Source organism: Agelaius tricolor, unplaced genomic scaffold (genome assembly GCF_023055355.1).
Source record: "Agelaius tricolor isolate 1412-34295 unplaced genomic scaffold, bAgeTri1.0.p SCAF_28, whole genome shotgun sequence".
NCBI lineage: Eukaryota > Metazoa > Chordata > Aves > Passeriformes > Icteridae > Agelaius > Agelaius tricolor.
In genome coordinates, this window is record NW_027269288.1 from 3,338,433 (window position 1) to 3,353,124 (window position 14,692).

A 14,692-nucleotide genomic window follows, 5' to 3' on the forward strand; every position below is an offset into this window, starting at 1 on the left:
CAGATTCTAGCTCTCCTTCTCAACCAATCTACTCTGTTACCATAGCTTTTTGCTATGTAAAGAAACTATTTTCTGATCTTTTTTCCTACGTGCATCAAGGCAGCTGCACACAGAGGTTTGGCAAGGCATCTGTGTGCAGTGGACTAAATACTTTTGTTAACTTATCAAATACCAAATGCACTTTATGGGTAATGTCATAACAGCTCTTCCAAGCATTGTTTCACCACCCTCACTCCTTTGTTTTTGTCAAATTCAAACCTTGCCTGAAATGAAGGAAAAACCAACACAGCACCTGTGCATCACACAAGGCTGGCAGGGTGAAGACACCCCCTTGTCCAGAACCTGAGACCTTCATTTGACTCTGAAAACATGAGTCAAATCAAAGTTCAGGCATGGAATCTCTCCATTACTAAGCAGCAAAGTGATGGTAAGATTTCTTTAAAAAACCTAAGCCCTGCAAGTGATCTTTTAATTCCCAAATTAGCTCTTTCACTGCATGTGACTTGCTGGCGTTGCCTGTTTACAGTAAAACCAAGTCAACAAATACCAGGCTGTTTATAAGATCAGGTGAATTCATTCAGCAAAGCAAGTCAAGCAATTAATGTTGTTATTTCAATACCTCCAAGCAGCAAAAATAAGTGATTTTTAAGACTGAGCGTGTCTGGGAGGTGGAATAAAGCTGGAGTTTCAATTCCTCACCATTGCAGAGTGTTTTTCACACTCTGTACTAAGGTGGGGTTGGGCTCTGCTCCCAGGGAACAGGGACAGGAGGAGAGGGACCGGCCTCAGGCTGGACCAGGGCAGGCTCAGGTTGGACATGAGGAGGAATTTCCCCATGGAGAGGGTGCTCAGGCCTTGGCAGGGGCTGCCCAGGGAGGTTTGGAGTCTTCCATCCCTGGAGGTGTCCAAGGAAGGCCTGGATGTGGCACTCAGTGCTCTGGGCTGGGGACAAGGAGGGGAGGGGATCAAGGTTGGACTCAATGACCTTGGGGGTCCTTCCCAACCCAAATGATTCTGGGATTCCTCATAGGTTTATTTGGCTTCAGAGTTTATGTTTTATGTTAAAAGATGGCAACTTCCACCTTTTAAGAAAAGTAAAAAAATGAAAAAGGGACAAAACAGAGAAGACTAAAACCTCATCCTGCAAGTGAAGTGGGATGTTGTGAAAAGCAGCTGTGAAGTTAAAAATATTGATCAGGGATTTTGTTTGTTTTTTCATGGTCTTTTTTATCCCTTGGGTCCTATTTAGACTGGCTCCAACTACAACCTCAAGAGAAGGTGGTTTGTGCAGATCTCAGCACATCTGCAAGGAGGAGCTTGGAGGGGCACCAGAAGCTGCAGAATTACAGAGCTCGCTCCACTGCTCCATGATCCATTATCCCTATGGATCTCCTAATGACTGTGTGAGCACAGAGTGACAGAGAAGGAAAAAACAGGATTATTCCATGGCAAAGACAAGTCCACCTGAGTCCCATGTGCTAAAAAACATCCAAAAATGCCCTTCTCTTGCCCGAATCCAGCACAGTTGTGAGGAAATGCTTGTTGCTGGCACATCACAACATCTAGCAAGACCTGGGGAAGGCACACTTGTATTTCCATTATGCAAATTCTCATCACCAATTTCCAAACTCTGCTCGCTTTTAAATCTGCTCATTTTGCATTGTCAGAGCAATCTGTTTTGCTGCAAGGAACTGTTGGGTTTATCCAGCTCCCAAGTACACCCAGCATCATGCTGTGCTGACTCCTGGGCAGGCAGAGCCCTAACCATGAGCCAGGCTCTGGAGGGAATAAAACATGGGTGTTTTTTCAGTCAGTGAAGGTAAAAAAAGCCCAAAATGTGGAGTGTTTCTGTGCCAGGTCTTCAGGGACAAATAAGTGGCTGTGCAGCATGTGGTGCCAGCTGCTGCCAAGGAGCAGCCACACAGGACACAGCTTTATTCAAAATAAAAATGCATCCTTACTCAAAATGTATTATTTTATCAAGTTACAAAAAAACTGTTGGAAAGAGGGAGCTGGAAGATCAGATTTTACTCTCTCCTCAAGGGCTGAGCAGCAGTTTATCAGACTTTATGTACATCCACCAACACACACATTTCTCTGTTACAGATAAGCTGCTCTTTGCATTCCTAAGCCATGATGAATGACTCCCAACTGCGTCCTGGTGACCCACCAGAGAAACAGGATACTTAAATATGGCTCATGCAGACAACTGAAACCTCCACCTCAGCAGGAATTCCACTAACTGGCTACGCCTCGGATGTGTGAGAGCTTGCCTGCTCTAATCTGCACAGCTTAAGTCTGATCACCTAAATTTAATTTTAAAAATAGTGAAGAGGCAAAAAGAAAAAACTAAAATGCAGAAGTGTTTTTAATAAAACTTAAAAAATAAGGATTAAGTTGAGAAGAAAAAAAAACTTTTTTAAGAATTATGGCCTGAAGAAAGTTTGATTGTATGATGTGGAGGACAATGATAGTGAAAGGATTGTGTAAGGTGATGCTGGAAAACAAAAAATGGAATGAAAATACTGATACATGCCTTCTTTCTGCAAGCATTTCATAGAAGTCTCTGATATCTTGACCCGTTTTCTCCATGGAATGATAAAATGCCAACTGACTCTCCCGATTAGCAAAGTCCACCTGAAAAAGAAAGGGGAAATCAGATTCAGTCACAGAAACATCTCCCTCTGCCAACATTTCCCTGTCTGCTGAAGGTGGGAGCAGAACTGAAAATGGGGTAAAATTTAATAAAAAATGTCAAACTCTTCCCAATTCTGGCCCTGCACATCCCCAGGAATAAAGATGCTTCTCAGGAGCTGTGTAACTACCTCCTTACTGTGTTGTTGTAAGCTGCCATCCCAGAGGCTTCTGTTGGGCAAAGCAGCAGGAAAAATACACATTATTATCGTGCTATTGATGTTTTTAATGCCAGGACAGTTCCAAAGTCCCTTTTATCTCGGGGCAGTGCTACAGAGGGTCAGGATTACAAATCCATTCTGGACTCCATGGTGTTTGCCTGGGGTTATAGAGCAGGGAAAGAACCAAGGCTCCTGAACTGCAGCTTCCTATTCCAGCTGCTCTAGGAATTGGTGTTTTTAGTGCTCAGAAGCTAATGGCATAGTGAAAAAAAATTAAGTATTAGAACAGATTTCATGATGTGTACGCCACATAACAGAATATTTCTAACATTCTAGTTCCTGTTATTTTTTTGAATCAGCCCAGTCCTGTGTGTAACCACAGCAATGGAGCACAGGCCCACATTGGGGGTGTTGCTTATTCCAAAGTCATTAAGCAACAAGATCCACACAAATTGTGAAAGTTTTAAGGGACCAAACGCTTTCCTGCACTGGAAAGTGATTGATACCCAAAACCATGCTCAGAAACTACAGAATAGCCAACTCCCAGCCCTGGGTGAGGTGGGAAGCTGCTGAGACCATGCCTGACATCACTGCCCACTCTTTAGGAGAGGAGAAAGGAGGAGGAGGAGGAAGATAATTCAAAGGGTTGGCTGACACCTCACATCCCCAGTTAGTGGGACTGATGGGACAGTCAGAACAGGCATCACCACATTCACCCAAATCCAAGATATCCCTCTACATGTTAAGTGTTGCTCCAGGAAGAAAAGTATTTTCTGTGTGTTTTTTAAAGCAGTGTTTTCAATTGTTGTTTAAAATGTGTTGCAAGGAAGGACAAGGTGATCTTTAAGGTCTTTTCCAACCCAAACCATTCCATGATTCCATGACTGCATGTTGAGGTTAGTGTACCCCAGAGCCTGGACATCAGCCATGGGGCAGCTGGATGCAGCCATGTGCTTTCCTGGAGGAACTCACACCTTCAGATCTCCTTTTTTTAACACAAAAACAGACAAAAGTGTGCCTTGGATTGGGGTAAACGAGGCAGTGACACGGACACCAACACTCAGGAGCTCAGAGAGACAAGTTCAGCGAAACAAACAGCAGAATACTGGAAAAGGCTTTAAAAGTAACAGTTCAGGATTCCCTGACATCTTGATAAGCCGAGCATAAAAATATAATTTAAGCCTTTGATATGTGGGACATGTGTGTCCTGCCAAGTATTCCTTGAGCATGGCAGTCTGCACCGCCAGCATTTAAGGGGGAAGGCCTAAACACAATTTTTTCCTCTTTTTTTGCCTGTTTTGCTTTGGTTTGGAGGTCATTCTGCACACCTTAATTTTATTCCCACCGATTTTCCTCCCCTTGGTCTCTTTTACAGCTGCTTGTGCATATTCAATCTCATTGTAGAGAACCAGGGCCATGCCTTTTAAGCGGTCAAACACCACCTGTAAAAAACAAAAAAACAAAACAAAAACCAAATAAGAGCCTCATCCACAGGACTTAATGTCAGTCCCAACAAAATCCTAAGTCATGAGGATACCAGGAAGGAAATAATTTTTAGCAAAGTGAATTTCCAGACTTTTCTGATGAGGCATATTGGAATGAAGAGACAATAAAAGGACACGGGACTGCTTTGAATTGTGGATATTGTGGCTTGAGGTATATTATGCCTTTATTTTGTTTTTCTGTATTTTACTTTGAATATTTTTTCTTTGTTGTCTGAGTTTTGTATAATTTCTTTGTTAAGGGTTTTTTTTGTGTGTGTGGTTTTTTTTAAATTTCCAATGTGTTTTAGGGGGGAAAAAAGGTAAAGGAAACATTTAATCCCAAAGTGGAACCAGCTTTTGTTATCAGTCTGCAGTACCACTCACCACTTGTTAAACACCCAATTTCCAAATACTGCCTTCCTTTAGCAGCATAAATGTATTATTCAAGCAACAACAGCTACAATAAAGAATGTCAAAGCTGCAACACAAACCCACAAAAATCCTTTGGGGAGGCCAGAACCTGATCCTGCAAAGATTTACACACGTTGCTTAATTTTAAGCACATCCATGTCCAATAAAAACACACAGGACAACTCCCACACTGAAGTTTAGCACGTGATAAATCACTTGCATGGGAGAGGCTCCCGCTGTGTGACAGGGGTGTGTTGCACCATTATTGACTTTCTCTCTTCTTCCATGTACTTTTGGCACCGTGATTGTCCTGACTGCTTTTAAAAAGTCTTTTTTTTTTCTCGGTCTGATGAAAAAAACCATAGTTATGTCTAATTATGTAATTAGCAAGTATGAGTAATTACGTAATTAGACTGCTGTTCTTCCAACTAACATTTAAAAAATTTTGCTGGGGAGAGACTGTACTGCACAAGAGCAACAAATGGTTTCCAATACTAAACATCTCGGCTCACTCAAAACACTTCTTTTTGGTTGCTGTCTATGTTGACAGAGCCCTGTCAGCCAAATTCCACCCCAGAGAGAATTTTTTCTACCTGAGCTATAAAGCCCTGGACAGTGGGGTTGAAAGGACAGGATGGGAAGAAAGGAAGACAGTAACGACTCGGAAGCACATGCCAAAGCCTCCCACCTACCTTCACCACAGGCCCGTATCGGCAGAAATGTCGGGTCAGATACTGATCCGTAACGTTTGTGGAAAGCCCATCTAACCACACGCAGTTTGTAGGCATGCTCTTCCCAAAACCCAGCTGGACACAAAAGGGCAAAACTTCCATCAGTACAGTGCACAAGGGTTAAACTCACTGATCAGAGCCTGCCTGATGAAAGACTTATCTGGAGAAAGCTGTTGTTTGTATGGGTTTTCTAAAATTAGCATCTGGTGCAGGTGCAAAACAAAAATCAAAGAGCAATTAATGAAAATAATTCTGCTTGTTTAAACAAATAGAGTGTTTGACAACATTGGGTTCTTCTACAGTTTGAATGTCTGAGAAGTGACAGGTTGACAGCTCTGGGGCCTGACAGGCCCCGTTTGCCATGGGGAGGGGGATGGATTCCCAGCACAGCCCTGCCAGATGTGGTCCTTCCAGGCCAGGGAACGTCAGTTTCTGAGTGCTCAACCCCAGGATTGCATGTGCACAGAGCCAACAAAAATGCTGATTAATCCCAATCAGGTGGTGGTTGAAACCATCACACTCTGATATGATCTTGCATTAAAAACCATCTTACTTCCATAAACTACCTCGCTGCAAAACATCCCCCGATGCAGCAGTGGGAGACACAAGAAGGATACAGTCCAGGGGAGGATTTCTTTACCTTGAGCCGGTTATTTCCAAGATATTCCCCATCCATCTTCTTAATGGCTTTGCAGACGCTGGCGATGTCGCAGTACTGCAGGAACGCGTACTGAGGGACACCGTTCACCTTCTTAATGTCGATGTCCTGGGGACAAGCACAAAACACAACAGCCCACAGTCAGCAGTCAATCCCATCTAAGAGGACTTGTTTTTTTTTCAGGGGCACGTGGCACAGCAAGCTCTTTAATTAATATTTTCTTCAGAGGGAGGATTTAAACAATAGTAGACAGTTAAAACTTTGCTGTTCTGCTGCATCTCAAAACCAAATCCTTACTGAGCAGGGAAAGCTCTTTATCCCGCAGATTTAAAATCCAAGCCTGCAGAACTAAGCCTGACCTGATCAACAAACACCAGCTTTAGGCTGTTAATACTATATCAAGAAGAGACAATTCAGGATCAAAGAAATACAGATTAATTTTCTCTCACAAAGGCTCATGAGAAAACAACCTGCCCCGACCCTCATCTCTGAGCCAAGCTGGGCTTCTTTTCCAAATAATCATGATCCATCCTGTTCCTAGAAACACAAAGTGATGCTGGACTCATCTCTTGAACCAGTCTGACTCATGGCAAAGGCAAAAAGAGTCTCAACTTCGGTTGCTGTTGCTCTTTAAAACCAAGCCACCATGGGCCCATTCACAAGTACAGCCAGAGGCTCACAAAGCCAAATAAAGGCTGATTTTAATCGATTTAAAAAAGCCCAGCAAGCCAGGAGCTGACATTTGGTTAACAAACAAGCTCAGCACTAGCACTGGAAATGTACCCAAAGCCTCTGAACAAACTCATGATACTATGATTCATTCCAAGCTGAAAATAGGAGGTGGAGGGTTTGGCTTTATTTGTTGGAATAGCAGGAGCTGCCTTTGTGAGCCACATATGGATCTAAGCACAAATGTTCCAACATTCAGGACAGGCTAATTTCATGGTTAATAAATTTAGGGACAAGGCAGCAGTTTGACACGGTCTCACCCAAGAGCTCTTTATCTGGGAAAACAGAAGTAAACAGGGACATTTACACAACTGTTAGACTCCTACAGCCCTGGCCTAATGATTTAAGTGAAATATTAATAGAAAACTACATTTCCAAGTGTCTGAAGTAGCACAACTGCAACCACGGCAAATTATACTTGACCACTCACCCTGGGCAAGCAATTCCTTGTGACAGGCAAATAAAGTATCATTATTGTGCTCATTACCCCTCAGAAAGGTTATAAAGCTGGTCCTTCCTGCACCTGAGCTTGCAAGTTTTCCTGGAAACAGCGAGGCAGCGCTGCCTCCCAATTCTGAGCCATTAATAATGCTGACAGGGAGCACCACGGCACACAAAAGCCAATTTACACTAGCACTGATAAGCATCTTTATCAGGAGAGCTCTGCTGCTCTAACACTGGAAAAGGGTTCAAGCCACAGACATGGCACAAATTCATAAATCACTACTGATGTCAAGGATACAGCAGAGTCTGCATACACAAGGGCTGCCAGACATCATAAAATGGGGATTTTATATTTGTTCACATTGTACATGGAAACAACCTCCTCCTCTTTTGGGGAGTAAAAGGGATGGGGCTCCTGGAATGTGTGACTGATTCCTCAGCTGCAATAGACATGTCAGAGCAGAGTGAAGGAGGCACAGCACATTCACAAGCACCCACAGCTGACAGGGAGAACACAAACTGTTTGAAGCCCAGACTCAACAGGAATCACAGAATGAATCCCAGAATGGCTGGGGTTGGAAGGGTCCTTACAGCTCATCCAGTTCTACCCCCTGCCATGGGCAGGGACACCTTCCACTGTCCCAGGCTGCTCCAAGCCCCCTCCAGCCTGGCCTTGGACACCTCTAGGAATGAGACAGCCCCAGCTGCTCTGGGCACCCTGTGCCAGGGCCTCCCCACCTTCCTGGGGAAGAATTCCTTCCCAATATCCTGCCTAACTCTGCCTTCCTTCAGCTTAAGGCTTGTCCTGTCACTCCATGCCCATGTGAAAATTAATTAAGCAGGACAGTTGCAAAACGTTTATGGAAAATTTCCCTTAAATATAACATTGATGGGAATTGATAGAAAGTCATGAGCAGAGACAAGGGGGCTGCTCTACCTCATCTGGATACTCCTCCTCAGCTGAAAACCCAAATCCCTCACGTGCCATCACTGATCCCTCTGCTCCAGTCCCTTCTGCCTGGGCACGGGGCTGCTTCCACGCACACTGACCAAGCCCCTTGGTTCCAGGAATCAACAGGAAACTCAGATTCACACAGTTGTAGGAGTCAACATGAGAACATCACCTGGCACATTCACATCCCAAATACCCAGTCAGCTTTGGAACTACCAGGAGACAATTACCAGGAGAAAACAGCAGGAGAGACATTTGTTGTAAACATTTGTTGTAAATACTCCTAGAACTCTTTTTCCTGCTAAGCTACCCCTCAACATTTGTATGCTGAACTCTGAACACAAAGAAAAGCTTTCAGGTATATTCCAGCAAGATGAGTGACTCAGATTATGACAGAAAGACTGAATTATTTGTCGTTGACAGATTTAGCAGCACTCAGAGCATTTCACAGGTCTGCACAGAAAGGGGGGCAGTGCCACCCCACACAGGACACCATTCACGTACCACTATTCCCCCAAAGCGCTGGAAGATGTTGCGAAGGTCGTGGTAGGTGGTTGTTTTCTCCAGGTTGCCAATGAACAGAGTCCTCGTTGCCTTTGGGTGAAATTCATCTATCCTTTCATCCAAAGGACGAAATTCATTCTCGCTTTCGGTTTCTAGGATAAAAGAGAGCAGGAAATTTGTAATGACCGGAGATTTGGATCATGTTGGTTTATTCAGGCCTCCTTGATCTGAACAAGGGTAACCACTGTCTTTGAGAAAAACACCCAGTACTGCACCCATGACTTGTTATTTATGTGGGATTGAGAATCTTTACATTCCATGGAGGAATCTGAGCATCCTCAGGTGAAAGGGAGCTGCACCTTTCAACTGCTTCTCTGGAAATTTACCAAGTATCAATGCTCGAGTGCATGAATTCCAGTAAGGCTTCCCTGTGCTTGGGGAAGAGCACGTGGCAGGAGTTTGTTTTCAGGAATCAATTTTTAAAGAAGCCATTGAAGTGCAGTCTGAGAACTTCACCACGTGCTCAGGGCTGCAGCTCTCACTGGTTGGTCACGTGGGCTGTGCTGCCACAGCCTCAAAAGGCAGCACTCATTGGCTGTTTTAATTAAAAGGAGACGAAACGAGGCTGGGAGGACTCAGTGCTGTGCTCACACCACCCACTGGCAGCTGCTCCACTGAGACATGGCAGATGAGATCGTTCCTTGCAGCAGATCCCACTGTTTGGGAGGATGGCAGTTTTCCTTCTCTCTGGCTGTTTGATCCAAGAGCATCCACGCTTTTTGCTCCAGAGTTTATCGTGGCATTCTCCCCAGTTTCTTTAAGTATGCTTCCTACTTCTATTCAGCCTCTTTACAACAGCTCCTAAACACACCCAGAGTCCCATGGGAGAAGGGCATGGACCTTACCTGGTCCTATCCAGGCTGTGACTTCAATCTGCATGCCAAAGAAGAGCTTTCCTTTGGAGGCATTCAGTGCTTTCTCCTGGTCCTCCTGCTGCCGGAAGAACACGAGCCCATAGCGCTCCTCGGACGCGCCGTGGATCTGCACCGACGTCACCTTCCCGTACTTCTTGAATTCGTGGAAAAGTCCATCTTTAAGGCTTGTATCTAAACCAACAAAGAAACATTAATACTGCAGAAATGTCACTTCTACCAGCTCAGCAGCACCATAAAATACATTAAGAACTCTGACTGTCTTCTGAAATATGACTTCATCCCACTTAACTCTGTGCTCACACGACTGCCCTTTTCAATTTGGGATGTTAATTTTGACAGTGTCCAAAGTTTCTTGCTGATCTTTCTCTTTTAAACCCAAGAAACTACAGACATGGCTTTACATGGCTAAAGCTGGCGGGGGATGGTTTTTGCTTGTAAGAGACACCCAGCTCCAGGCAAAGAAGAAATAACAGGGATACTCTATTAAAAATCCCACAGGAATACTGTGCATAGCTGGGATGAGCTGTCTGGAGTGGAGGCTGGAGTCACACAGCGTTCAGTTCAGTCAATTCAGAAATATAACCAGGCAGATTCATCAGATTTTGCAGAATCTGACTCAGCCCCACACAATCTGTCTGAGATTTGTGGGATATTGACCTCAGCTTCGTGTCCTTTCAAGGAATATGACAGGCATTAAATCTATAGGAAGATACCAACACGTGAGGTACTCTGCTCACAAGATTAACAGATATTATTTTAGCTCAGCCAGTGCTTCTGCATCCATGAATTCTGTTAAAACTGTTTCACAACTGATGCCATGCTGGTTTTTCCTGTGGGATCTCTCCTGTGCTAAGCCCAGGGAACAGGGAGCAATCATGGGCGCTCCTCAGCACTTGGTTTCCTGGGTTATTTTCCATGCAACATGCATTGCCTTTACAAATATGCTCAGGGGTGTTTTAAAGCACTCAAACTGCAACAGAAAACCCTTGCCTTTTTGGATTAAAAAATAAATTGAAGCAGGGTGAGATAAACCAATCAGTTTTAAGTTAAAAATGGGGATGTGTCAGTTTTTTCCCTGGGAAAGTCCACATTACTGTTGGAAGCACCAGTTCCAGGAGCTGGAAATGCCCAGTATTTGGAGATGGGACCAGCAGGTTTCTCACAGATGGTCACTAATTAAGCAATTTTCCCACTGTCACACAAGAAGGGAGGCAGAAGCAGGGAGAGAATCCCATCCTCAGAGGCGGCACGTGGCTGCCGTGCGTCAAAGACTCAGTTCAGGTTATCCTACCGGTCCCATCCCATCCCCTTTTCCTGCTCCCCTTTCCCGAGTGAATTCACCTGTTGAGCGCACTGGAAGATTTTGCACCTTGATCCCAAAACTCTTCCTGGGCTCATCCTTCTCCAGCGATGGGAGCAGCTGGGACGCGGGCGCGGGCACGGCCGTCGACTGCACCGAGCGCGCCGGGGACTCGTCGCTCGAGCTGCTGCTGGAGTCACTGCTGGGAATGGCATGGAGGGAAGCACAGGTGAGTGCACAGTCACCCAGGAAATGGTTATCTTATTAAAAAAGCAAAATTCCAGAGTTTCTGCTCATCCACAGGTCTTCCTCCCTTTTGTGCCCGGTTCTGTTTCTGTGCTGCCGCCCGCTATTCACACAGATTTAAGTGTCTTCCTACCAATATCCCCCTCCAAAGCCCCCAGAGGAGACAGACGGGGATGTGGAATGTGGGTAAAATGTCAGGGAGATCCTGTTACCCACCCTGACAATGGTGGAGATTTAATTAAGTGTAATGCAATGTTGGACCAGCTCAGGAGCTGTGTAGGAAGAGTGGAGAAATACAGGGAGGATGCACAGGTCTGACAATGCCTCAAAACCCCTCCCAGCACTCTCATGTACAGGAAAGAAGTATTATTGTGCTCTCAGGCATCTTCCCTGAAAAGATCTGTACTCCAAAGAGATCACGTGTGAAAATCATGGCAAGCATTTTGGTCAACTGCTTGGGAACAACCTGGATGGGTGGGGATGTCCATGTCCCTGTCCCAGCCCACGGCCAGGGTGAAACAAGTTGATCTCTAAGATCTCTTCCAGCTCAAATCACTCTAGGATTCTCTATGAACCAGCAAACACTATGTCCAGGCTCAGCCTCAATCTCCAACTCCAGACATGAAGAATTCAGACCCAAGAACACCTTTTATAAACAATAATTACAGCGGAAGAGGATTTGCATATTAGATCACAGAGGGAGTCAATCTAACCCACAGACTCGGGATCATTCGATGCTTCGAGGAGAGGCAGAAATACAGAGAATATAATGTTATTAAAGCTTGCCCAGTGGGGACACGTCATCCTGCTTCAGTGGCTCATTTCTTCCCCGAGGCACGAGGGCTCAGAACAGCGCTAAAAATAATTTTGTCTGACATAACCCCGGAGACTTTCATTCTCCATTACACGAGCAGCCTTCGAAAAAATTCTGCTGGAATTTTAACTCGGAGGCTGGAGGGGGGGAGATGTGCCACGTACTAAAATAACCCTGTCAGTCTGAAATTTGCTGCTTGATTGAATTTTTATATTCCTCTCCACATCGTATTAGAAAAACGATACGCAAGTTTATCTTTTTCTTATCTTAAATATTTCATACCCTTCTTACAAACCTTCTTGCCATTAAACCACTTAACTTTTCCATTTCTTTTCTCAGGGAAACCATTTCAGGCTTCTAGTAATTTCCAAGATTTGATTTTGTGAGCTCTTTTACTGCTTTTTTTGTGGGTGTTTTTCTTCAAACGTTCAAAAAAACCTGGTTTTCTTTCTGAACATCTTGGTGTAACAAGCACCGTGGCACATTCCCAAAAGCCCTTGGGCTCTGTCCCCATTATATTTGGAGGCGCAGAAGGGAAGACAATCTCTGTCCCAAAATACTTACAAACAATCCAGAAGGATATAAAAACAGGCCAGACCAAAATAAAACACAACAAAAAGGGTCAAAAATGCAGAAGTAATAATAAACATGAGAAACTGCTGCTGGTCTCACCCTCTCATTACAACCCTCCCATCCCATCCAGCCACTTCACACGTTGGTGCCTTTCCCACACATTCTCCTCCTACTCCTCCAGCCCCGGAGGAGGAAGTTCAGCATCACTTTGGGAGAGGAGTGAAAATAAAGCCATGTCAGGAATGGAGTGAAAAACTGAGCCCTTCCCCCTGCCCTGCTCTTGCCCAGGGCAGCTGCCCTGCACCACCCAACCTCTCACTTCATGGATAATAAATAACATTTCCCTTCCCAGCTACGGTCCCTTGTGCTTTCCAGCAACGAATCTCCCACCATCAAGATATCCCTTCACAGCCTCATTTTTCTGCTAAATTGGTAAACTGCCTTTATTTCTGTCTCATCTGTACACCCTCCTTTTGTGCCCTCTTCATTAATGAACTATTTCATCACTGAAAGTGAAGAGTGGAGCATTTCTTCCTCATCTTTATTCCATTCCCTCTGCCATTCCACTAAATCACCAAAATGAAGTTCTTCTCTACAGCATTTTGGGAGAAAAACAAACCCAATGCCACATGAACAGGCCCTCAGTGTTCTCCAGGAGTAACATCAGCCATCGCCTGCTACTGGGAAATAAACTGACAAAGAATAGAGAAACTTCTTTAAACACAAATATAGGGCAGAGAATGTGTGTGGGGAGAAACTGAAAATAATTCCCAAGCTGACAGCAGCTCCATGTGCTTCAGCAGCCCCTGGGAAAGGCAAAAATAGGACTTCAGGGCTGTAAAACCCTCTGCCCTGTGCCCATTTCCACTTTCCCTTCTCACATCTTGATGATCCTGAAGCCCTTAGAATTCCAGTGTGCTGAGATTGTATCTCTCGAGCAAGAGGCTTGATTTGAGCAGTGCTTTAGAATGGAGACAGGCTATTTTTACAGTTTGGGGTTTTTTTAATGAGGATATTAAAAATATGGAGCATACTGTTAAAATCACAGCATTCCACTAGAGAAAAAATATTATCTTGGGATAATACCATTAGATATCCAAGTGATGACAAAGCAGTGCAACAGGGTGATAAATTCTACAAAGGAGCCTGAATTCTGTGCAACTTTGGGAAACAAGGATCATACTGGTAACTTCCATTTCTCCAGGGAGTTTTAAGGATATGTGTCCCTTAGCAAAGCAAGGCTTTCTGAGACATTCCAGAAAAAAAAAAAAAGTCATTATTTCCTGACTATTTTTAGACAAGAAAAAAAATTATTGCAAGAACAATCCCTCCTTTCTTTAGGGAAATCCCCATCACTTTTCCAATTGAAGAAACATGGATATAATAATTCAAAAGTAAGTCAAAGGTTTGATGTTCTGTGAATGGGAGAATGATGGAAGAGTTAATTATAGCTGCTGTGTCACCCAGTTATAGCTCACAGCACAATCAAAATAAAGCATCTGACAGGGAATTATGTGGAGTCTTGAGCAGCAAAATACAACTCTTTTTCAGCTTTAAAAATATACAGATCTGAAGCCTGAAAGCTGCTCAAGGACAAGTTCCCAGAATATTAAAATGAGAATATGGCTTTGCTTTTCCCTGTGAGTAATTTTGAAAACAACCACCCGTTGCCAACGCAGAAAATAAGTTATTAAAAATTCTTCTGGCAAAAGTGGGTTCATAAAGCTTTTAGAATGAGCTAGGGAAATTTTAACACTGGAACATAACAGGATAAAACAACAACTCTGATAATCTCCTCCTTAAAAGTATTCCAAGCATCAATAGGTTTTGGGGCAGGTCAAAAATGGCACAAAAATAGCTCTGAAACTTCATTTTGGGCTTCCGCTAGCAGCATTAAAGCCGGGGTGATTTTTTCCAGAAGCCAGAGCGTGCTCTGGCACTCAGCCTTTTCCCAACACGGGAGAACCTGCTCTTCCACATCGCTGTGAAGTCAGCAGAGCAGAATGCCAGCACGCCGAGGAACTAATCTCCAGAGCTGTCACAACACACGCGCGGC

General features: G+C 44.2%; 1 protein-coding gene across 6 annotated transcripts in view; it reads right to left on the bottom strand.

Annotated features, from left to right (window-relative positions):
- Positions 1-14,692, bottom strand: part of SPEN (spen family transcriptional repressor) — a 66,618-nt gene that overhangs the window by 12,788 nt on the left and 39,138 nt on the right. For 3 of the 6 annotated variants that reach the window (XM_071449364.1, XM_071449362.1, XM_071449367.1), the window contains exons 4-10: positions 11,045-11,205; positions 9,674-9,874; positions 8,769-8,920; positions 6,122-6,247; positions 5,443-5,556; positions 4,184-4,297; positions 2,537-2,637 (exon numbers count right to left, since the gene is read on the bottom strand). In XM_071449364.1, the coding sequence (XP_071305465.1) occupies positions 2,537-2,637; positions 4,184-4,297; positions 5,443-5,556; positions 6,122-6,247; positions 8,769-8,920; positions 9,674-9,874; positions 11,045-11,205 (969 nt within the window). The remainder of the gene's footprint in view (positions 1-2,536; positions 2,638-4,183; positions 4,298-5,442; positions 5,557-6,121; positions 6,248-8,768; positions 8,921-9,673; positions 9,875-11,044; positions 11,206-14,692) is intronic. The other 3 variants (XM_071449366.1, XM_071449365.1, XM_071449363.1) reach the window with 2 other exon arrangements.